The 23,861-nt window shown below is 38.1% G+C and overlaps 1 protein-coding gene across 1 annotated transcript in view; it reads left to right on the plus strand.

Annotated features, from left to right (window-relative positions):
* Positions 1-23,861, plus strand: part of ITGA2 (integrin subunit alpha 2) — a 133,878-nt gene that overhangs the window by 102,653 nt on the left and 7,364 nt on the right. The window contains exons 17-27 of the mRNA XM_004380501.2: positions 2,588-2,739; positions 5,805-5,915; positions 6,484-6,566; positions 6,993-7,134; positions 8,264-8,356; positions 8,960-9,036; positions 9,120-9,203; positions 13,349-13,451; positions 15,869-15,979; positions 16,947-17,051; positions 18,943-19,056. Coding sequence (XP_004380558.2) covers positions 2,588-2,739; positions 5,805-5,915; positions 6,484-6,566; positions 6,993-7,134; positions 8,264-8,356; positions 8,960-9,036; positions 9,120-9,203; positions 13,349-13,451; positions 15,869-15,979; positions 16,947-17,051; positions 18,943-19,056 — 1,175 coding nt within the window. The remainder of the gene's footprint in view (positions 1-2,587; positions 2,740-5,804; positions 5,916-6,483; positions 6,567-6,992; positions 7,135-8,263; positions 8,357-8,959; positions 9,037-9,119; positions 9,204-13,348; positions 13,452-15,868; positions 15,980-16,946; positions 17,052-18,942; positions 19,057-23,861) is intronic.

A 23,861-nucleotide genomic window follows, 5' to 3' on the forward strand; every position in this document is an offset into this window, starting at 1 on the left:
TAATCAGAAGGTCAGCAGTTCGAATCCACCAGCTGCTCCTTGGAAACCCTATGGGGCAGTTCTACTCTGTCCTATAGGGTCGCTATGAGTTGGAACCAAGTTGACGGCACCTGGCAACAACAACAGCACATAATTTACACCTGGTGAAAAACTTGTTATTAGTTGCCTTCAAGTCAGTTCTGACTCATAATGACTCCATGTACAACATAACAAAACATTGTCTGGTCCCATACCATCTTCAAGATCTTTGGTATGCTTGAGTCCATTGTTGTGGCTATTGTAATGCCTTCCAACCTAGGGGGCTCAACTTCCAGCATTATATTGGACAATATTCTTTTGTGATCTATAGGTTTTCATTGGCTAATTTTTCAAAGTAAATTGCCTGGCCTTTCCTTCTAGTCTGTCTTAGTCTAGAAGCTCCACCAAAATCCTGTCCACCAGGATGACCCTGCTGGTATTTGAAATGCAGTTGATATACCTTCAGCATCATAGCAACACAAAAGTCAATACAGTATGACACACTGACAGGTAGTGGTGATTTAAAGCTACCTTCTTTCATGTGTTGCTCTTTCGTGGGTCCTAATCTTCCTCTGACACATTTAGGCCCTAAACTTCTTCAGAAACCTGTAGTTCCCACAAATATTTCATTAAGTGGCAAACGAACTAATTTAAAGACCAAAAAATACAGAGATAAGTTGTTTGCCATGATTCATACCAAGAAAAGAATAAGCTGAGAACACAAAGTAGAAGTTAAATTCCCATCTTGGCATACTTTTCATATTTTCCTACTTTTCAAAATCCATCTAGAATTTTTCCTTTCAGATGTTCAAATATTGCCCCGACTTTGAGTAGCCTATCTCACAGAACTGACTTGTATCCCATTCATTTTCATAGCCATGATAGCTGAGTCCAAAAATATTGCTGTGTAAACATTCAGTGGCTGGTCGGCCTAAAAGATTAAAAATATATTGGTTGGTAGAAATGGCTGACTGGTTGGCACCCCTGGCCCTGAAGTATGGATAGTCTCATGTATCTTCCATTTTTTGACTGTACTTCTGTTACCTTGTACTCAAAGGGGCTTTCCACATTCAGAAAATTTTCTTCACATCGACCCGCCTTCTAGGATCTCTGGCTTTCTTGCTGTTGGGTGCCTTTCCCTTTGAATTCTTTTCCTCAGTATCTTCAGGTCCACACAGAAAAGCTAATCATGATCATCTGTCACTTAAGTGCTTGGCAGTAATAGTGTGTGAGTCATGAATCCCGTCTTCACAACTTTGAAAAGTGAATTTATAAAGCATGTGGTCTCTTATTTATTGCATCAGATGAACATTCCAGTTTAAAGTCAATAACATAAGGAAATATTTTTCCTATGAGGCTGTATAATTTTTACTAAGCTGCTTGAAATTTTGTCCTAGCTACAATCACCTCCTTGCCATTATTTTTCCTTTGCACCGTTTTAACCACTTATTTTTAGTTCATTTGATCTTGTTATATTTTATCCTTCTTTGTAAGCCTCATTAAGTCACTGGAGCGAGAAGAATTAGACAATATAATGAATATTTTAAAGGTAACATGTGGAATTAATGTTTTTGGAAGTATATTCAACCCTTAACCCCAAACACAGTAACCCCAAATAAAGCAGTTGAGATTTTCTCTCTCAATTTTGGACATGTGTCCAACAGACTTTGTTTGAAAGTAATAGTTCCGATAGTTTGAGGACATTGGCTACTCACGTCATTTTTCATCGCATTTTTTTCTTTTCGTTTTCACTTCTGTTGGTTGGCATTATAATCTTCATTTTGCAGATGAGGAAACAGGAGTTCAAAAAGATTAAGCAAATTACACAAATTCACACAACTCATAAAGGGAGGAATTAGGATTCAAACCAAGTTTGTCTGATTCAAACCTTATTGCTGCAATGTTCCGTGCCTTTCTCCATGTGAGCATCTAGAATATGCCAGACACTGTGCGTGTTCACTTAGAGTATCTTAGTTAACACTCACAATAATAGTTAATCCTCCCAACTGCATGGAAATAGAACGTGGGACTGATGCAAAAACACTGAATATGATTTCTGACTCTACCCTAGCTATATGGATTTAGGCAATTCTTTTTTTACATTTTTTATTCTAGTTCATTATATGAAAACTAGGATAATAACATCCACTTTCCAAGGTTATTATAAAACTTGTATAAGATAATTTGTTAAAATATGCCTAGCTGTAGATACTCAATAATTGTTCTTTCCTTTCCTTATCCCCATGTAATAGATGATGAAACTGATGCTTGAGGGAGTAAGTAATTTGCTCACTCAGCAGATTTCCTGACAGCAAGACCACTTTTTTTCCACTGCTCCAATCCATGCATCTTTGAATCACGTTTCTTTGTATCCACAGTCCCCTATATCATATCAGAGCTAGAAATACAAATGTTATGTGGTGCTAGCCACCATTCACAATCCAACAATGGAAAGATTATTTTTATATTTTCTTGAAGTCAGAGATGTTGCCCAATAAGACACAATAAAACAGGGATGCTTTTTCCTTAAAAGTTCATCTGTAATATTTCTATATGATTTTTGCCATAGCTATTACATATAACATCACCCTTGATGTGGATCGATTTTCATCCAGAGTGACCTCCAGGGGATTATTTAAAGAAAATAATGAAAGGTTCCTACAGAAGAATATGGTAGTAAATCAATCACAGAGTTGCTCTGAGCACATCATCCATGTGCAGGTGAGGCCTCAGAGTCATCCCTGGGATGGGATATGGTTGGATGGACACTGGAAACCTGGGATGGAAAGGGGGAATGTGCTGTCACACTGTAGGGATTGCAGCTAGTGTCACATGACAACATGTATATAAAATTTTGTAAAGGCGCTAAAAATAAAATTCTTACAGAAGTGAAAGACACGGTGCTTTCTTAAGTGTTTAACAAGGAGATCTTTCAAATAACAGTAAATTTTATTTTGACATTTTCCTACCAGGGAAAATTTTTATTCATTTTTAAGCTACTGAAAAGGGCAATTCCAACTGTGGTTTCCACTATTGGATTTAAGGTGATATTGGTGAAGGATGATGGATTATGAGATAGAAATTATTTATTCTAATCTTATGATATAATTACTGTAATTCACATGGTGTTTTAAACTCTCCCAAGTATGAAAAAAGCTTTTTAGGAGAAAATTTCCAACAGGAAATTTATTTTATAAATTATATGAAAATTTCCCCATAGAAACCACACAACGGAATGTGAAAGTGTAATTTAAAAAGAGCTGTTTAAGTACTCTCCAAGAATATTTTGCACAGTGGTTCGCACAGATTAAAGTGCATAAAGTTGCCAAGGAAACTTTTATAAAATACATATTCTGGGCCCCCCACTACTAGAAATTTGAGTTAGAAGGTTAGGGGTAGCTCCAAGGAATATGCATGTTTCTGAGGCACATCCAGAAAATTCTAATGTAGATGATATTGAAATCACACTTCAAGAAATGCTAATTATAAGAGTTGGAAAAATATTAAGTCAATGATTAGTTGAATTAAAACCAGTTCAGTTGTTTGTTGATTGTTAAATTTGAAGGCTTCTTGTTTGTGAAGGCCCGGACTATTTTTGTTGTGGTTAAGTGCTAACTAGACGGATTCTTTAAAGGGAATGAAACTGCTTCCATCCTCTCCAGTCCTTGTGCTAAGTGGTGGATCAAATTACCATTTGTGGGAGGAAGGAAGGCAGCCAGCCTGTTTTTCTTTAAAAAAAAAAAAAAAAAAAATCCTATTTCTTCTCATGTGTATAAGGAGCCCTGGTCCTTAAGCACTCAGCTGCTAACTGAAAGGTCAGCAGTTCCAACCCACCATCCGCTCCAAGGGAGAAAGAAGTGGCAGTCAGGTTGTGTAAAGATTATATTCTTAGGAACTCTATGGGGCAGTTCTACTATGTCCTATAGGGTCAGTATAAGTTGGAATCGATTTAATGGCAACAGGTTTGGTTTTTTGGTTTCTTACCATGTATGTGTGAAGTTTTTAGAAGGTGTGTGTTATTTTGGTCAGCTAAGAAGTACTTTTTCAGTGAGCACACCATATTTGATATCCAGTGCCAGGTAGTTCATCATATCTGCTAACCCTGCAGCCAGTTTAGGAAGCACTTTCATGTAATCAAGAGGCAGTTCTAGTAATCTACTACCAACCAACTACCATTGAGTCGACTCTGACTCATGGCAACCCCATGCGTGTCAGAATAGAACTGTGTTGCACAGCATTTTCAGTGGCTGATTTTTGGAAGTAGATCACAAGGCCTTTCATCCAAGGTGCCTCTGGGTGGACTCAAACCACCCAACTTTCGGTTAGCAGCCAAGTACATCAACTGGTGGCACCATGGTTACTCCAGTCCTGGTAATCAGGGCCCTGAAAGGGCTCAAAACTTAGGAGTAAGTCATGTCTATGAATGTACTAAATAATAGTGAAGATACAGCTTCTCGGAAAATGGCAAATTGGCTTTTTATGTTTTGTCATTTGTAAAGACAACTGTTTTTTCCTGACAAGAACATGGAAGATGTTTGTAAGAAGACTGCCAGATGAGTTTTGAGACCTTACTTGGGTATTTTTACATTTTTCAATAGAAGACAGGAAGCCTCAAAAACTGGAAGTGGCTCAGGCTCTCCTGACTTCTGTGAGGCTGCAAACCTTCTATCCTCTGTTGTTGTGTTGTTAGATGCCATTCAGTCAGTTCTGACTCATAGTGACCCTGTGTACAACAGAATGAAACACTGCCTGGTCCTGCGCCATCCTCACAATCATTGCTATGTTTGAGCCCATTGTTGCAGCCACTGTGTCAATCCATCTCATCGAGGGTCTTCCTCTTTTCTGTTGACCCTCTATCCTCTATACTAATGGCAAAATGGAGAATTTATGCTTGTAGCAGGGTAGGGCTGGCTTTAATGAGTGTTGAGTGATAACATGCATCATCTTATATGTACAAGCTCTGTAGCTACTTAACACCTAGGAACAGAAGTTAGGGAGTTTGATTTTAGAATGTGGGAACCACCTTTATCTGACTTTGAAGAGCAGAGGTGCATTCTGACTAAGGAAGGGGGTCTCCTTTTCTGTTACCCGACAGCCAGACATGAGCACCTTTCCTTCCAGGTCACAGATCTTCCCTTTCAGATTTTGGCCAGGACATCTAAGGACTCTTAAGGCTTCGCAGTAGAAATTGGGAGGATATGGCCACCACCCCAAGAGCTGGGTACTGCTATATGGATCTCTAGGGCATTAAAGGTTGGCACAAATGGTTTGAGCTTGTCCACTAACATCAAGGATGGCAATTTGTACCCTTTCAAAAGTACCTCGGAGAGAAGGCCTGGAGATCCGTTTCCATAAAGATTACAGCCAAGAAAACCCTGTGGAACAGTTCTACACTGTAACACGTGTTGCCGTGAGTTGGAATCAACTCGATAGCAACAAGTTTGGGTTTTCTTTTTTGGTTTTTAAGAGCATCAAAACTGCACATATCATCTAAATGTTTAACAATTACTTGTGTACATATAATGGCACTACCGTTGAGCTTAATGACAATTGCTGCTTCAGATTTTCTTACTGAACCTTCTTCAACTTTCTTATTAGTGGAGATGTTAAAAACAGAACTAGGCCAGAAAAGAAGAAACAAGAGTCTTGATAATTCAAGACATGCGTATTCTACATAATCAAGAGTGGAGTGTAAACACATTTATGGTCATTTTCTTATTGTAAATTTGCTATGCCCTAATAAACTGATTCTGTGTGTGTGTGTGTGTGTGTGTGTGAGCATTTAGGAGCCCTCTGATGTTGTCAACCCTTTGGATCTATGTGTGAACATCAGTCTGGAGAACCCTGGCACTAGTCCTGCCCTTGAAGCCTACTCTGAGACGGCCAAGGTCTTCAGTGTAAGTTTGCCTTTCCAGGTTTTAGATGGGCTAACAAAGTGTCATAGATCCTGCAGTAGTGCTGCAAAGATACTTACAAGGTGGCCCTTAAATTCTTAATTTTCTAAATTAAATACAATGACCTGTGAAAAGTTCATTAGAATGTAAATTCCATGAAGGCAGGAGTTTTTATCTTGTTCGCTGGACTGTTCCCAGCCCTCTAGAGTGGTGCCTGGTCCACCAGATGTGTTTGTGAATTATTTATGGAATAAATAACAATAAAGCAAACACCTTGTGCTCACAACCCACTTAAAAAAATAAAACATGACCAATGTCTATGTGCCCTCCCCCACCATGGTATTTACTTTCACACTCCTCCTCACCAAGAAAATCACTACTGGCTTTTGTATTTACCATTCCCCTGCTTTTCTGTATGGCTTTGACACATATGTTGGCATTCCTAAAATGCAGTTTAGTTTTGCATATTTTTGAAGTTTATGGAAATGAACTCATACTGTATATATTTTTCTACAACTAGCCTTTTTTTTCCCCGAAGAGCTAATGTATGTTTTTTTTTCCTTTTTTGTAGATTCCTTTCTATAAAGATTGTGGTGATGATGGATTTTGCATCTCTGATCTAGTTCTCAATGTTCAACAGCTGCCAGCTGATCAGTAAGTTTCATTTTAAAGCTCAGTGCAATGGAGAAATAAAAGACACACTAGATTACCATATTCGAATGAATGTTTATGGGGATCTTTTCTACAAAAGAATCATTCATAACTAGTAAAAGACCTTTATATGAATTGAATTTCAATTTCTACCATCCCTATAGGAGTGAAACTATAAGGAATGTAAAACCATTTGACTTGGATGGTTCGTTTCACTGCGATGTAATTAAAAAAACAGGGAAGAAAATATAATAGCACTTATTTATTGTCAATATATTTTTAATATGAAGACAGTTTATTATTCAGCAATTTTCTCAGTATTTCAAATGATTCTAAAGGGTTCCTTTTTAAGTGAGTGAAGTTTTTGAATATTGGCCTTTTTTAACTTTAATGTTTTTTTCTCCTTTTTCCCCTTTTTATTTTTAACAGAAAGCAACCCTTTATTGTCAGCAACCAACACAAAAGGTTAACATTTTCAGTAACACTGAAAAACAAAAAGGAAAGTGCATACAACACGAGAATTGTTGCTGCTTTTTCAGAAAACTTGTTTTTTGCTTCATCCTCTATGCCGGTATGCGCTTACCATCATTGTGTTTCCTGCTTATTGTCAATCACTGTCTTTCTTATACTCAAATCTCCATTCCCTCTGTATTGTCTGAAGAAGCACCTTAACCCTCATCATGATTGGTGCTAACTTTATGGCTTTCAACTAGTTAAAGCACATAAGAACACATCTTGGCTCTCTATCTAGACCAGTTCTGCTTCTGGGCTTGGGTCAGTTTTTCCTTTACCCCGAGACTTGGCAGCAGTAGCCAGACACTCCTGTAACCTCCCTCAGTCGGCTGCTGCTGCCGTGGTGCGCACAGATGCTATGGGCTGCACTTGCTCCGAAGCATTCCAGTCCCCAGCTTAGCCCTAGCTTTGCAAGCACAGGTCTCCCTGCTGCCAAGATGCAGCATTCCAGCGAAACCAGCACATTGACCTGATCACTCTACCAGGAACACATTTGACCACGAATACCCTCAACCCCACCTCTGCCACTAGCAATGCAGAAAAAAAAGAAGGAAAAGTGGGAATTTTTCCAAATGAGCCTCTTGATAAAAGGATAAAAATGGTTTCATCTAGCTTAAAGTTGATATGAACTTAATAGCAATTTAGAGTTTTAAACCTATTCTGACTTTAGTGTTTAAATTTTCTGTGCCAAATGCCAACTTCCTATTTTAAGGAGGAAAGAAAAAACAAAAAAACCTGAGGAAAACTAAAACAGAGTTCAACATGATTTAAAATATGGATGAATACCATCATTTGATTTTATTTTCTTCTCTTGAAATTACAAGTTTCAAATATACTGAGAGAGAAGAGTACATTAAAGTCAGCATTTCTGAATATTGGATTAAAGCTATGCTTGTGCTTCTGAAGTGTAAAAGCTATGAGTTCCTTCTGGGAAAATATTCCATATTTGACCTCTTCTTTGGTGTATTGGGTGTCCTATTCATTTTTAGGGTTAGCAATAAAAATAGTATAGTAGCCAACTGGACAGCACTCGTTTTTGAGTCTTGGGGGGCAATAAATTACTTCAATGTGAGCCAGCCTTCCTGTAAAAATGTCTAGGGTTTACACATCTTTCAGCATGTGTGTGCAAACACACATACACACATATATGCTAATTGACCGTTGCCATTCTCTTTGGTCTTGTTTAGGTTGATGGGACAGAAGTCACATGCCAGGTTGATTCATCTCAGAAATCTGTTACTTGCAATGTAGGCTACCCTGCTTTAAAGAGGAAACAACAGGTACAACTTGCATTTCATCCTCAAATTTATGGTCATCCCTCTTCAGCACTAGTGTTAACTTGCCAGCCCAACATCTTTACTAAGAACCATCATTTGATAAGCATCACAAAAATACTGCTGTGTATCTAGAGGAAGTTATTTAATTTAATATCTGAATATTTTCTTTAAATACTTAATAAAAGTTGAATTCATTTCCCCCTACCCCCACCTTGCAATTCATTCCATAAATAACACAAGATCTGGAGAGTTCTTTTTCTCAATATATTGATCAACATTGGTCAAAGTGCTGTATCATTTGTTAACCCCTGCTAAACACATTTTAAATCAGCATGAAGCTTTCAGATTCAGACATGTGAATGTACCTCTGAGGACTTGTATGTGTCAGTTGAAAGTTAAGGCCTCCTAATCTCCTAATTCTTCAGTTGGGGCATGCTAAAACAAGGTGACAAATAAATAAATATACACATTTGAAAGCTTAACGTATATCAAATTGAGAGTCAAATTGGAGTGAGTTTACTTTTGTGGGAATTTTTTTTTTTTTTTAATGTTGGCTCCTGAGTATGAAGCATCATAGATTGATAAACTTTTATTTTATGTATATAGGTGACTTTCACTGTTAACTTTGACTTCAATCTTCAAAACCCTCAGAATCAGGCATCTGTCAGTTTCCAAGCCTTAAGGTAAAATATAAAGAAGTCATGAGTTCGTGATGGTTGACTTTTATATTTCTTTTTAAGTTATTTTCTAATGTTCTTTTCAATAGTGAAAGTCACGAAGAAAATAAGGCAGATAATTTGGTCACCTTCAAAATTCCTCTGCTGTATGATGCCGAAATTCACTTAACAAGGTAGGTGGATAGTTTGTTACCACTGTGTCACTCTAGTAGGTAACATATTTGGCTTATGACTAAAGAGGTCCTCTATATGCTCCTTCTTGGAGTCCCTGGGTATTGCAAACAGTTAATACTCAGGGCTTCTAACCAAAAGGTTGGAGGTTCGAGTCCGCCCGGTGGTGCCTCAGAAGAAAAGCCTAGTGATCTACTTCTGAAAATGTAGCCCTTGAAAATCCCATGGAGCACAATTCTGCTGACACACATGGGGTCGTCATGAGTCAAAGTTGACTCTATGGCAACTGGTTTATATGCCCATTCTTAACTGAAGAGATTTTCATTAAAAAATATTTTCCCATGTCAAGTAAAACAGATGTCCACAGACCTATTGGCCCTGAGGAGCACCTTGATTAACTCTTTTGTTCACTTGACTGAGGACAGCATTAGAAAGGCATAGAAGTAACCCATCTGCTGCATGCCATGGGGAAACGAGGACCTCAGAGGAGCTGAAAACCTTCTCAAGATGTGAAACAGAATTGGTAGGGCCCTAAAGAGCATCCAGGACTTTCTTCTTGCTGTTTACTGCCTACTATCCACATGAGATCTCCAGCAAGATCCCCATTCCTGGACACTGAAGACCCAAGCACAATGCTTTGCATATAGTATGTTCACAAAAATACTGAATTTGGTCACAGAAAATTAGTTTTTGGGTAGAAAATTCCTGACATAATAGATTGGGGTTTTCTTCTAATCGGGATGAAATGAGAGATTTTTCAAAGGAGGCCGTTCGCGAAGAAACACCTCATTCCCTTTTCTTGCCTGCCGAAAGCAAGTAAACCTGGAAGCTGTGGTAAAAATGTTACTGGTTGATACCAGCTATCTTAGAATTGTTCATAGGGATAGTTGTCTTGGGAAATGGGTAGCGTACAAGTGCTACAGCTGCTAATATGTTGGAATCATCACCTTAACTCAGAAGTGAAGCGGATTCACAGGCACAGGTGCAAGGCCTCAGGTGATGCCCACCTCCAAGCCTGGGAACCAGCATTCTCTACCTGATGAAACACTAAAGCAGCTTCTGGCACAGGTCAATGATCACTGCAAAACACACAGGGAAAACGTCCAAGAAGCCAGGCTGGGAACATGTCTTGTAACAGCAGATTCTGTAAAAGCATGGAATATGTAGATCATCCAATAGACCACCGAGCAAAAACAAATAATAAAATATGCTGTCATCTACAGCTTGAGACACATGAGCAAGGATGAAAAGAATGCTTCTGTATTGAGTTACTTGCAAACAGCACAAACAGAAACAAAATGCAGCCCAGATTATCTTTCCTGAAAAATTAATCAGTAACTGCAGATTGCAAAGGACTCTAGGTTGCTAAAATGAGTGATTGAAGACAAATGTACCCCAAAAAAGACCAGATTATTTTTTCTCATTACCTACATGGATTCTTTCTCATCCTAAACATTTTGTTTTAATGCAGCCTTTTTATGATTCCACTCCCCCACCATGGCAATTTTCTCAGATATTTTAACATGGCATAAATATAAAATTAATTTTGGGAACTTCACTTTTATTAATTAACATCTTAGCTATGTATTTTTGTGACAGTAAGTTGGATTCGAAGACATTCTAAAATCCTTTAAAATATATAACAACATAATATAGCGATCACAAGTAATGCCATAAATAACATTTTTTAATAAACATCTAGGGGAATTTTTTTTAAAGTACTACCCAATTATTGAGTGCATCCCAAAGTAACGACTTTGATACTGTACAAATGTGCAGTTATATTGTGCAAGTATGATATGTGGAAACTGATCATGATAGTAGAATTATTTCTGAAACAAGATCCCCTTGAGTATAGGTAACTACTACTATCTGAAAATATTGCAACCCTGAAGTAACAAGAGAAAAAATGTCATATCTTTTTAAAATGCAGAGAGGATTTACAAAAGCAGAATATAGTAACCAGTGTAGAAACTGGCCCTACATGGTGGCTATCTTAGTTTCCTAGTACTGCTGTAACAGAAATACCACAAGTGGATGACTTTGGAAAACAGAAAATTATTTTCTCACAGTTTAGAGGGCTAGATGTCCAAATTCACGGTACCAGCTCCAGCGGAAGGATCTCTCTCTATTGGCTCTCTCTATTGACAAGAAGACCCTTGTCTCTTCCAGCATTCCTTTGTTTTTTTGTTTGTTATTTTTGGTTTTGGTTTTGATCTTCACCTGGCGTGGCATCTGTCTTCCTCCATTTATGCTTGTTTGTCTCTGTGTCTGTGCTGCTCCTGATAACTCAGAGGTGATTAGTGATTAGGGTTAGGGTGTACCCTACACTGATAGGGCTTCATTAACATAACAAAGAAAACCTTGTTCCCAATCAAGATTTCATCTACAGGTAGAGGGGTTAGAATTCCAACACGTATTTTGGGGGAGACCTGATTCAATCTATAACAGTGGCTCACCAAGATCTTTTGGAAGGCAAAGCGAATAACTGATGCACACACAGGCAAGCCTGCTGTTTCAAATTTGAGTCAGTTTTTCCATGTTCCTTCTGACAAATCATTGTTTCATATAAATTACCTTGACAAAAACCTCATCTGTTTGTCTCGCTATGACATATTTTCCTTTTGAGAATTCAGAAAATATTTCTTTTTAAGGCATAAGAAAAGAGAAAGCTAGGGTTTCAGTAGAGAAATCAGGAAACTATTTCAGAAAATATTCAGTTTAATTTTTTTAGGAACTAGAATCAATATCCCATAACTAAGATAAATTGTTTGGCAGGAATAAATGGAAAGCATGAGCATAGTGCTTCTCAGATTCCTACCCCCACACCTAAAGAAGCTGCCCTGCTTGGAATCCAGGCCCAGGGGTCCAGAAGTGAGTGAACAGAGGAGAGGGTTTCCAGTTGCACTGCAGTCTGAGTGGTCCTGTGGGATTCATCTTACCTGGCATGCCTTCACTTGTAGACCCTAGTTGGCAATCCCAACCAAGCAAAGAGGTCAAGATTAGCCCAATGCCTCCAGGTCTAATATAATAAAACCTATGCATAAGCCACCTTAAAGGTGGTCTGTATAGTAGTGTAAACAGTTGTAAACAATTCAGACTCAAAGCCTAAGATTAGAAAAGAATAGAGAGAATAATAAGAAAAAACACATTCCTTGTTTCAGAGGCATCCAATAATGAATACTTCATAAACTAATACCCAGTACCCTATCGTTGTGTTTCAGCCATACCAAGTGGAAAGCCTCTGGCCTGTAAAGGACTGTAGTAAACCATTCATCCAATCACCTATATGAACTACAAGTCAACATAGCAGCAGGGGTTCCACTATCATTTCTAAAGTAATACATTTGTACTTATTTTAGAAACTTGACAACTGATAAGATATAACACACAGAATTTCAGCAGAAAGATGATGAATGGCTATGTTTTGAAAGGAATTTGTTTTAGCCTTAAAATGTATACTAGACTGTCATGGATTGAATTATGTTCCCCAAAAAATATGTGTATCAGTTTGGCTAGGCCATAATTCCCAGTGTTGTGTGGTTGTCCTCCATTTTGTGATTGTAATTTTATGTTAAAGAGGATTAGGGTGGGATTGCAACACCTTTACTAAGGTCACATCCCTGATCCAATGTAAAGGGAGTTTCCCTAGGGTGTGGCCTGCACCACCTTTTATTTTACAAGAGATAAAAGGAAAGGGAAGCAAGCATAGAGCTGGGGACCTCCTACCACCAAGAAAGAAGCACCCAGGAGCAGAAGTTCTTTGGACCCGAGGTTCCTGTGCAGAGAAACTCCTAGTCCAGGGGAAGACTGAAGACAACGAGGACCTTCCTCCAGAGCCGACAGAGAGAGAAAGCCTTCGCCTGGAGCTGATGCCCTGAATTTGGACTTCTAGCCCACTAGACTGTGAGAGAATAAATTTCTCTTTGTTAAAGCAATCCACTTGTGGTGTTTCTGTTATAGCAGCATAAATGACTAAGACATGGACCATAAACCTATGATGAGCATTTGTTTTCATTTAGTGCTTTTGTACCTAAATGTAAGCCATTTTACTTGTAATCTAAGCTAAAGATATTTAGATAGAAGAAATATTACATTTCAGGAGCTACAGCAAAACTAACATATTTGCCTTTACATCTCCCAACAGATCTACCAGCATAAATTTTTATGAAGTTTATTCAGATGGTAAATTTCCTTCTATCATACGTGATTTTGAAGATATTGGTCCAAAATTCACCTTCTCCCTTAAGGTAACCCTGTTATAAGGATGGGAAACAGGAGGAAGGGGAAAGAAAAAAAAAAAATTATTCTCAGAAGGGGAAAAGAACTTAAAAATATATTGAAGTATACCAGTGGTTCTCAAACTTGAGTGCGCATCAGAATCACCTGGAGCACTTGTTAAAACACAGATTGCTGGGCTCATCTCCAGAGGTTCTGATTCAATAGATTTGGGTTAGAACTAAAAATCTACAATTCTATCAAGTTCCCAGGTGAAGTTGATGTTGCTGGTCCAGGTTCCATACTTTGAGAACCACTGAGATAGACCATAAATAAATAAACAACCAGGCTGTGTGCATAGTTATGTGCTCTGGGTAAATAATAATTGATAAATTGTGAAACTAAATATTCCACATTAATCAACAGAGCATTAGTATAATAGTATTACTGTTGGTTAAAGTCTTTGGACTTTTAATTATTGCAATGTACCATATTCACAAGTTCTTAGTGAAGACTGTTTGGAGCAGAGCACAGACCAGCCTCTGTTCTAAGAGCGTGATCAACAGGCATTTAGTCACAGAATAAACAGGACAAGGATGACTAAAATAGCAAACATACTCATCAGCCAGGTTCCCCAAAGTTAGGCTCATGCTCCAGGGTGTGATCTTATGATCATATCCAAGCTGTCCTACTTCCCACCATAGAAGAGGAATGCCAGAGCCCCTCTCTCCCAGGGTTAATGTACTAACAGGACAGCCAGGTCTACATGCCAAACAGCATGTACAGAGATGCCAAACAGCATGTACAGAGACCAAGTAGGGGAAAGGGGTAATAAAAGTGGAAGGCCCCCTGCAGTCAGTGGACATTATTCATTGCCCTTGTTTAGAATGAGCAACCATCTCCTGATGGCTATTCTGGATTTACGGGCATCAGGAGCACTCCTCCGCGCCCTTTACCCGACTAAGATAACAGAGTTCTGGGTTTTTTCAGAGGGCAATCATCTCCCCTAAGGCACATACTTTACTTTGCATCCATTAGTGGCTATTATGTCCATTAGGAGCTAGGGAGACGGTGGGAGGGATTATAGCACACCTGTGTACACAGTAATTATATTAGACATATAATTAGTATGCCAATTTAATCGTAGAGACCACACCTTCTATTTGAGAAGCTTACCATTTGTATACAAATACAGATTTTATGTAATTGTGCTGGGTAGTACCTAAAATATTTTTAAATCAATTTCTATTGGCTATTGGTAAGCAATTAATTATTCACCTAAAGATTATTATCAGTTACATAAAGCAAAATTAATTTGTGAAAGAATGACTATTTTATAATATGAGAACGTTACAGAAAGTGGGGACAAAAAAAAAAAAAAGGAATTCATCCCCCACCCTAGGTCAGTACCATCTCATTTTTGTACATTTCCTTCTAGTCCTTTACATGGTTGCAACCCTGCAATTTTGCAATTAAAAAAAAAAAAAAATCTTTAAAAGAATCTTAATTTGTGATGCAGATATAAACTTTATAAAATGTGGGTGGTATTTGGCAACCACATCCTTTACTGAGGCATTTTAAACAATGAGTAGTAATAATAAGACAGCATTGTTTTATGTTTTAATATTTTATTTATTTTTATGTAACAAGTGTTTTTAATAAGTATAATAAGTGTCAGCCATTGTATCACACGCTTTATGTATGTTAACTCATTTAATTCCCACATCAGTTCTGAAGTTAGCACTATTGTTATTCCTATGGGTGATATTTAAAGTATGTAACCACTAGTAGGACATGAAACCCTGGTGGCATGGTGGTTAATAGCTACTGCTGCTAACAAAAAAGTTAGCAGTTCGAATCCACGAGACGCTCCTTGGAAACCCTATGGGGCAATTCTGCTCTGTCGTTTAGGGTCACTATGAGTCAGAATCGACTCAACGGCAATGGGTTTGGTTTTTTTTGGGTTTTAGTAGGGCATGAGTTCTAGCTAATTAAAACAGGAACCCGCCAGTGAGAACAGATGCTGACCAGTGCACTGTACCAATGCATACTTGTTGAGTTTCTGATTATCCCCGCTTTTCAAATGAGAGAATTGAAGCATAGACAGGTGATGTAACTTGCCCAAGCCTCACAGCTAGGCAGTGGCAGAGTGGGACTCCATACCCTGTCAACCCAGCTCCATAGACAGTGTTTTTTGACACTGCACTATACTGCATCTCTTCTGTTACACATTATGTAACAGTTAATATTGCAAATGTTGAGATTTCCCATTAAGAGGTGAAACACAAAGACCCAAAATGTGTCCATAGAGTAATAAGCCTCACTTTCATATGGCATAAGTCTTACTATTTTATAGTTGCCCTGCATAGACATAGAGGTTATTGATCATTTCTCTGCATTGTGAGCATCATCACATATCAATAACTAGGACGTTTTATTCCCTATGTAGGTAACAACAGGAAGTGTTCCAGTAAACATGGCATATGTAACTATCCACATCCCTCAATATACCAAAGAAAAGAACCCACTGATGTACCTGATTGGGGTGCAGACAGACCAGGTAAAGATAACAAAATTGCCTGTAAAAATGTGCACTTTCAAAATGGAAATAACCCATGAGGTTGGGGTGATCATGTCTGACATTTTAGAGATGGGAAAGGGAGAAGATAACCCCCAAGCATCCCCAACACCAATTAACAAGCAGTTAATTTCATATTAGAAGCAGACTATAGTTGTAAGAAAGCAAATGCCTGAGTCTAGGGACTTACCGAAGGTAGAAATTATCCCAAAATCCCCGTTTTGTCCAGGTGAAGCTCTGACTTTGTCAGGACTCTATTAAGAGAGAAGTTAGTTGTCTGGAAAGTGAGAGGTTGAATCCACAGTGGGAGAGTAGCAGGTCTACAACATCTGCAATTGGAAGCTGCCAACCTGGGCCTTAGCTCGATAGTATTCAACTCTGGCTGCTCATTTTAATCATCTGCTCATTTTTAAACAAGGGTAATACCCATACCCACCCCTAGGCAGTTAAATCAGACTCTCTAGGGATAAGGCTTTAGCACTGGTATTTTCTTTAAAAGATCCCCCAGGTGGTTCTAACATGCAGCTGGGTTGAAAAGCACTGCTCTAGCAAACGCTTGACATTGGCTTGGCCTTAGTCTAGCACTTAGCTGATTCTATAGTAGTATTATTCCTGTAAGCGTGCATAGATGACTTCAGGAAATCAAAACCCTAAAACGTTCCACAAAAAACAACCCTGAATTAAAATTCCTCTCAGTATATTGTCATTGCAAATTTGTCTCATCACCATTCTCATTTTGCCTTTGATGGAAAACACATGCTCAAATCTAGATTATTGGAACTATTGCCTATGTTATATGAGCTACAAGAAGTGTGGCCAGGTCAGTGCAGTGGAAGAAGCCTAACAGCCCTTCCCCTGCCCTGACAGATGTCAGTAGGATTTTATAACACATTGAAAGGAATGTCATAAACCGTTTTGTTTTCTAAGACTGATTTGGTGTCCTTTGTAGGCTGGTGACATCAGTTGTAATGCAGAAATAAATCCACTGAAAATAGGACAAGCGTCTTCTTCTGCATCTTTCAAGAGTGAAAATTTCCGGCACATAAAAGAATTGGTGAGGACAGGTTAACGTGGTGAAAGTTCCTTCAGTGATTCATTGTTTGTTTTATCTGGAAATCAAGCCACTTCTTTTCTCCTACCAGTTCATATCATCCAGAAAAAACGCTGAACTCCAACTCATGGCGACCCCATATGTGTCAAAGTAGAACTGTGATCCATAGAGTTTTCGGCGGCTAATTTTTCAGAAGTAGATCAATGGACCTTTCTTCCAAGGTGTCTCTGGGTGGAATTGAATGGTCAATCTTTCAATTAGCAGCTGAGCATGTTAACTGTTTACACCACCCAGGGACCTATTCTTCTTTTGCCTTTGATGGCTTGTTTGAATCAAATTTTAGAATTTTAGGTTATTGGAATTATTACTTATGCTGTTATTATAAAATACATGTTCCAAAGTTCATGAAATCAAAAAGACTCCAAGAAAAAATTATTATTCCTGTGTTTATGTTTGGGATTGTTTAGAAACAATTCAAAAGAGCTGTGAGGGAGCTGGGGCATGTGCTTTAGAGACAAAGCCCTTTAAACCCCTTTTGCACATAATCACTCATTTATTTGGCTGCTAAATATCCCTCTCTGGCCACCCTTCTCTGTATTTCTATATTTTCTTATCTCTTTCTCTTCCTTAATATATTCTCTTCTTTGGGAAAGCGATTAATGTAGCATCTAGCATGATGCTTGGCAAATAGTAAGTATTCAAATAAGTAAGCACTTAGCAAACAGCAAACCTTAAACAAACCACAACTCTCCCTGTATGAACACCATTGAAATTCTCCTGGTCTATTTTTATTGCTTTTGTTTTATTTTGTGAAGGATGGGGAAGAATAAAAACATTACTTTTAAAGTAATTATAGTGTAAATGTGGTTAAAATTTAAATAGTAGTATGTAAACATGCCCAATAAAAACTCAAGGTATGTCAAGATATTATACTTCTCAGCATTTTCCTTATTTTTTTTGAATATGTTTTATTGGTTTGATAAAAAATAGCACCTGCTCATTGTGAAGAATGCAAGTAATGCAAAAATCCTACAAAGAAAATACTAAAATTCTTCAGAAATCTAAAACCTGACCACTCTTAAAATTTAATGAACATCCTTCTCTGTATCTCTAAGCATTTATCAACATGTAACTATATGTATAAAAAAAAAAAAAAAAAAGTTGCCATCAAGTTGATTCCTACTCATGGCAACCCCATATATTTCAGAGTAGAACTGTGCTTCATAGGGCTTTCAATGGCTGATTTTTCAGAAGTAGATAGACAAAATGCCAGTCCTTTCTTCCACGGTGCCTCTGGAACTTCTAGTCTTTCAGTTAGCAGCCAAGCACGTTACCCATTTGCACCACCTAGAGACTCCAGATATATGTATACTGTTATGTAAATGGACCATACTGCCTTTTTTATAGGCCAATATGTCATAGACTTTTTTTTTATTGTAAGGAATGCGTAATTAGGTTTAATGACTGAATTGTACCGCATTTTGTGTACGTTCAATAATTTACTTAACTAGTGTGAGTCGGAATCAACTTGATGGCAATGGGTTTGTGTTTTTTGGTTTAGTACATTGTAACACAAGATTTTTTTTTTTTTTTTTACTCTAAGAAATAGTAGTGCAGTAAAGAGGCTTATTGCCCTTTTCCCCATATATTTATGATTATCTCCTGAAGCGATATACAGAAGGGGGATGTCTGGGGCAAAGAGTATGCACTTCTTACATTTGGAGCCATAGCATCATAGTGAAGAAGGGTTAGGACTACTCATAGTGCATGAGATTGCCTATTTCCCCAGAGTCTTGCCAGCACTGGGTTTTATCTATGTAAAATTTTAGCCTTTGTTTTTTTAAAACCCACACTAAACTCCTCTCTTCTTTCACCAATGCCTTCAAACTGAAAGAACTGCAGAACTGCTTCATGTAGTAATGTTACCTGCTGGCTGAAAGACCTCCACGTGAAAGGAGAATACTTTGTGAATGTGTCTACCAGAATCTGGAACGGGACTTTTGCAGCAGTAAGTATCAGCTTTATTTATCGGGTTTATTGATAGCAAGGAAATGTAAGGCTTCACTGTCAAGAAGTTCTTACCTTTTGACAAAATTAGTATTCCAGCCAATGTCAGCGGTGCCCACATAACCCAGAGCACTTTTGTACTGGAAGGCAGCATGCTTCTCTCCTTTCCCAGTGCTTGCCCAATCTGGCTGTGCCCCAGAACCACCTGAGCTGCTTAGGAAAGATTCTGCTTTTTAGATTCTACTGCATCAGAATCTCTGGGAATGATGTCAAGGACCCCTTTGCTGGTTCTCAGCTGCAGTGGGCCCCCTACTTTGTCTCCCTCCCCAGGCTCTCCTCAGTTCCCCGCACCGCCCCACCCCACCCCTGTCTCCTCTACCACACCCAAATCCAAATGCACAGGTCCATGTCTGATTCCTTGAGCTCTCAACTAATGGTTTGATTGATCTCAAAGCACCCAGTAAATAAATCTAACATAACGAGCCTTCTTTGTCTATTAGAGCCAAGTAACTGCTCTGCTTCCCTGTCATACCCTTTTTCTGATGATAGCCCACTGAGCACATAACTTTTGAAGTCCTTTCAATCACCATAAAGTGTTTGAAGAGCGTGCCTAAACAACATCAGCGTTGTTTCCCATGTGGCAGGTGTGACTGCCCAAGCAATATCTGCTTTTCAGTGAGGATTTCTGAAGTCAGAGTTTTAGTCTGGCATGAAAAATATAAGGACAGACCAAAAATCAAACTCATTGCTGTTGAGTCAATTCTGACTGATGATGACCCCATGTGTTATAGGGCAGAACTTAGCTCCATAGGGTTTTCTTGGCCGTAATCTTTAAGGAAGCAGATTGCCAGGTCTGTCTTCTATGGCACTGCTGGGTGGGTTTGCACCACCAACCTTTTGGTTAGTAGCTGAGTGTACCACTTGCATCACCCAGAGACTACATGAGGATTGACAACCCGTTAGAACCTGTTGCCATCAAGTCGATTCTGACTCATAGTGACCCTATAGGACAGAGTAGAACTGCCCCATAGGGTTTCCAAGAAGAGGCTGGTGGGTTCCACAGGGCTTCTTAAATCTGACTGTGTAGGTGGCTAGCTAATCCTTTAACCAACACTGGCTCAGACTGAGGCATCAAGATGGAAATTAGTCTAAAACCTCTTGGGGGCGTTGTGATCTCTCTGGGTTTTGTTTGTTTGTTTTTAACAAATAAATCAGTTCTTGAGGTGCTTACCAGCCAGTCTCTACTCCTTATTTTCTCAGTATTTCATGATCCTCCAACAAACCCCATTACGTTCTGTGGACTTTTATGTAAGGTTAGAAAACTAACCTTCCTCTGAACTTGTCCTGGAGACAAAATGTAAGCAATATTCTTGGATAAAGACATAATCAAAAGAGGAATAGTGAAAGGTGGGAGAAAAAAACAGAGAGAATGGAGTGAGTGGAGAGTGAGGAGTTTGGTTTTCCTCTTGCTTTCTTTTATTTTGCTTCCCGCTAGTTGCATTTGCTTTCAAGCCTTCATGGTGGCTTAAATGCGGTAAGATTGGCAGCATGCCCTTAGTCACACCACCTTCCCAGCTGCTGCAGCCTGGTGCTCCATTTCACCACTTGGCTCTTTGGATATAGGGAACAAATGTTTTCATAGCACCCTGGGCCAGCTGGGAAGGAAAACTGACTGTTGCACATCAAAATGCAATCACCTCAGCTCAGTAAAAAGCATTTGATTTTTCTTGAGTTTGTTTAAAGCTCCATCATTTTAACCATAAGACTTTTAAGTACCTTCCAGAAGGTCTTCAAAAGCATCATTTTCATTTCTTTGAGCAAAATTCTGAAGTGTATTATTTACGCTTTTCTAATGTGGTTATTGTGGTTAAACTGAAAACACTCTTGACAGTTATTGTATGTCGAGTCCTACATAGCTTCCTCCTTCATGAAAGATCAAGTGTTTATCCCCACCTTGTTTTCAGTTATTTCAACTGCAAAGTGGATGTTCTCAGACCACCTAGGAGATCCACTCTTCAGTATGGGTCTCATTTCCTGAATTGGAACCATATTAATGCACTGCCTTTGGTCGTCGTCCTTTTTCTGATGCAGTGAACGCCAACATCACGTTTCAAGTAATTTCATCATGAAGCAATTGCTCAGGACTCCAAACTGATGGCAGTGTTGGCCTCCATTTGTAATGAAAAGCCTTGATAAACGCTAGTAGCTGTGTTAGATCACTCTCCCAAATGTATGTTGTATACCTACCACTACTATTAACCATGCAGGATATTGCATAACTGTGAGAAGGGCCTGACCTGGGAGTGCAGATATATCAGTTTTGTAGGGAAAATTCTTTCATCTTTAGTCTATAGGGACTATGAAGCCAGTATTCACTTTACTGCTACTTTTTTTTAAATTAAACCATAATCAGTACACTTAATGTGTCCCTATATTATATATGTTTAAGAGACCAGTGATCAGTGTTAAATTCTGATGCCATACTCTAACTTGAGTAAATTAGTAAGAGTGATTAGAGACTGAGCCAGTGGAAAGGAAATAAATTACTCACTTTCTGGAAATACATTCTCTCTTTTTGGCTACTAGATATAGTTTAGGAAATTACCTCATGGAGTATATTGAATTGTGTGCCCTAGTAACCAGAAAAATTGAGTCCTAGTAGGCAGAACTTATGAAAAACTGGGCATCTTATTCTATTTCCCAGTAAGCATCAGCCTCAATATTTGCATTATAGGGAAAAATAGAAGGAAAAAAAAAAAAAAACCAGGGGAATATATACATCAATAATGTTTTCATCAAAAAACAGTTCATGTAGGTATATTTCATATTAGAAAATTATTAGGAACTTCAGCATAAAATACAGGTCCTTCCTACATGCCTGTCCCCAGTCAAGTAGTATTTGACAGAATGCTCCGGTTGGGAAGTCTGCAGTTCTTACTGATGTTATGTAAGTGCACTGACTATTGCCAAAAGATTCAGGGTCTCTGCTGCTTACATGCATGGTCAACTTTAAATTTACTTCTCTTTTACTAATTGAGGTGAAATTCACAATACAGAAAATTAACCGTTTTAAAGTGAACAATTCAATGGCATTTAGTACATTTACAATGTTGTTCAGCCATCACCACAATCTAGTTCCAAAACATTTTCATCACCCATTAAGCAGTTATTCCCTATTCTCCCCTTCCCTCCAGCCCCTGGCAACCACCAATATGCTTTCTGTCTCTGTGGATTTACCTGTTCTGGATATTAAATATAAATGGAATCATACAATGTACGATTCTTTATATTGACATGCTTCTCTCACACAACAAAATATTTTCAAGGTTCATCCATGTCGTAACTTCATTCCGTTTCATTGCTAAACAATATTCCATTGTATAGATATACCACAGTTTGTTTATCCATTCATCTCATATTTAATTTATTTTTATTTTATTGTGGTGAAATATATATATATATATATAAAATAAACTGCCATTTTAATAATTTTTAAGTGTACAAATCAGTGACATTAATTACATTTACCATGTTGTGCAACCATCACACTATCCATTCCCAAAATGTTTTCACATCCCCAAACAGAAACTTAGTAAGTACCCCCTAAGCAATAACTCCCCAGTCCCCACTCCCTATGAGTCCCTGGTAACCACTAATGAATTGTTGTTTCTATGCATTTGCCTAGTCTAAATATTTCATGTAAGTGGTTTCATACAAAGTTTGTTCTTTCGTGTCTGACTTATTTTACTTAGCATGTTTTCAGAGTTCGTCCACATAGCTTATATCAGAAATTCATTTCTTTTTATGATTGAATGGTATTCCATTGTACGTATATTCCACATTTTATCTATCCATTCATCTGTTGATGGACATTTGGGTTGTTTCCACCTTTTAACTATTGTGAATAATGCTACCATGAAGATGGGTGCACAAGTATCTGTTTGAGTGCCTGCTTTGAAGTCTTTTGGGTATGTACCTAAGAATGGAGTTTCTGGGTCATATGGTAATTCTCCATGTAACTTTTTGAGGAACCACCAAACTGTTTTCCACAGTGGCTGCACCATTTTACATTCCCACCAGCAATGGACAAGGGTTCCAATTTCTCCACATCCTTGCCAACACTTACTATTTTCCATTTTTTCTGATAATAGCCATCCTAGTGGGTGTGAAGTGGCAGTTCATTGTGATTTTGATTTGCATTTCCCTAATGACAATGACATTGAGCATCTTTTCTTGTGCTTGATGGCTATTGTATATCTTTGGAGAAATGTTTACTCAAGTCCTTTTCCTATTTTTTTTAAATTAGATTGTTTGTCTTTTTGTTGTTGAGTTGTAAAAGTTCTTTATATATTCTTGATATTGAAGCTTTATCAGATATATAATTCCCAAATATTTTCTCCTATCCTGTAGGTTGTCTCTTCCTTTTCTTGGCACAAAAGTTTTAAATTTTGATGAAGTCCAGTTTACCTATGTTTTATTTTGTTGCTCCTGCTTGCAGTGTCATATCTAAGGATACATCGTCAAAAACAAGGTCTTAAACTTTATCCCTGTTTTCTAAGAGTTTTATGGTTTTGTTCTTATAGTTAGGTCAGTGATCCACTTTGAGTTAATTTTTATATATGGAGTGAGGTATGGGTCCAAATTATTGTTTTGCATGTGGAAATCCAATTGCTGCAGCACCATTTTTTGAAGAGACTATTCTTTCACCATTGAATAGACTTGACACCCTTGTCAAAAATCAGTTGCCTGTAGATGTATGGGTTTATTTCTGGATTTTTGATGCTAATTCATTGGTCTATAAATCTA

This window comes from Trichechus manatus, unplaced genomic scaffold (genome assembly GCF_000243295.1).
Source record: "Trichechus manatus latirostris isolate Lorelei unplaced genomic scaffold, TriManLat1.0 scaffold00074, whole genome shotgun sequence".
Lineage (NCBI taxonomy): Eukaryota > Metazoa > Chordata > Mammalia > Sirenia > Trichechidae > Trichechus > Trichechus manatus.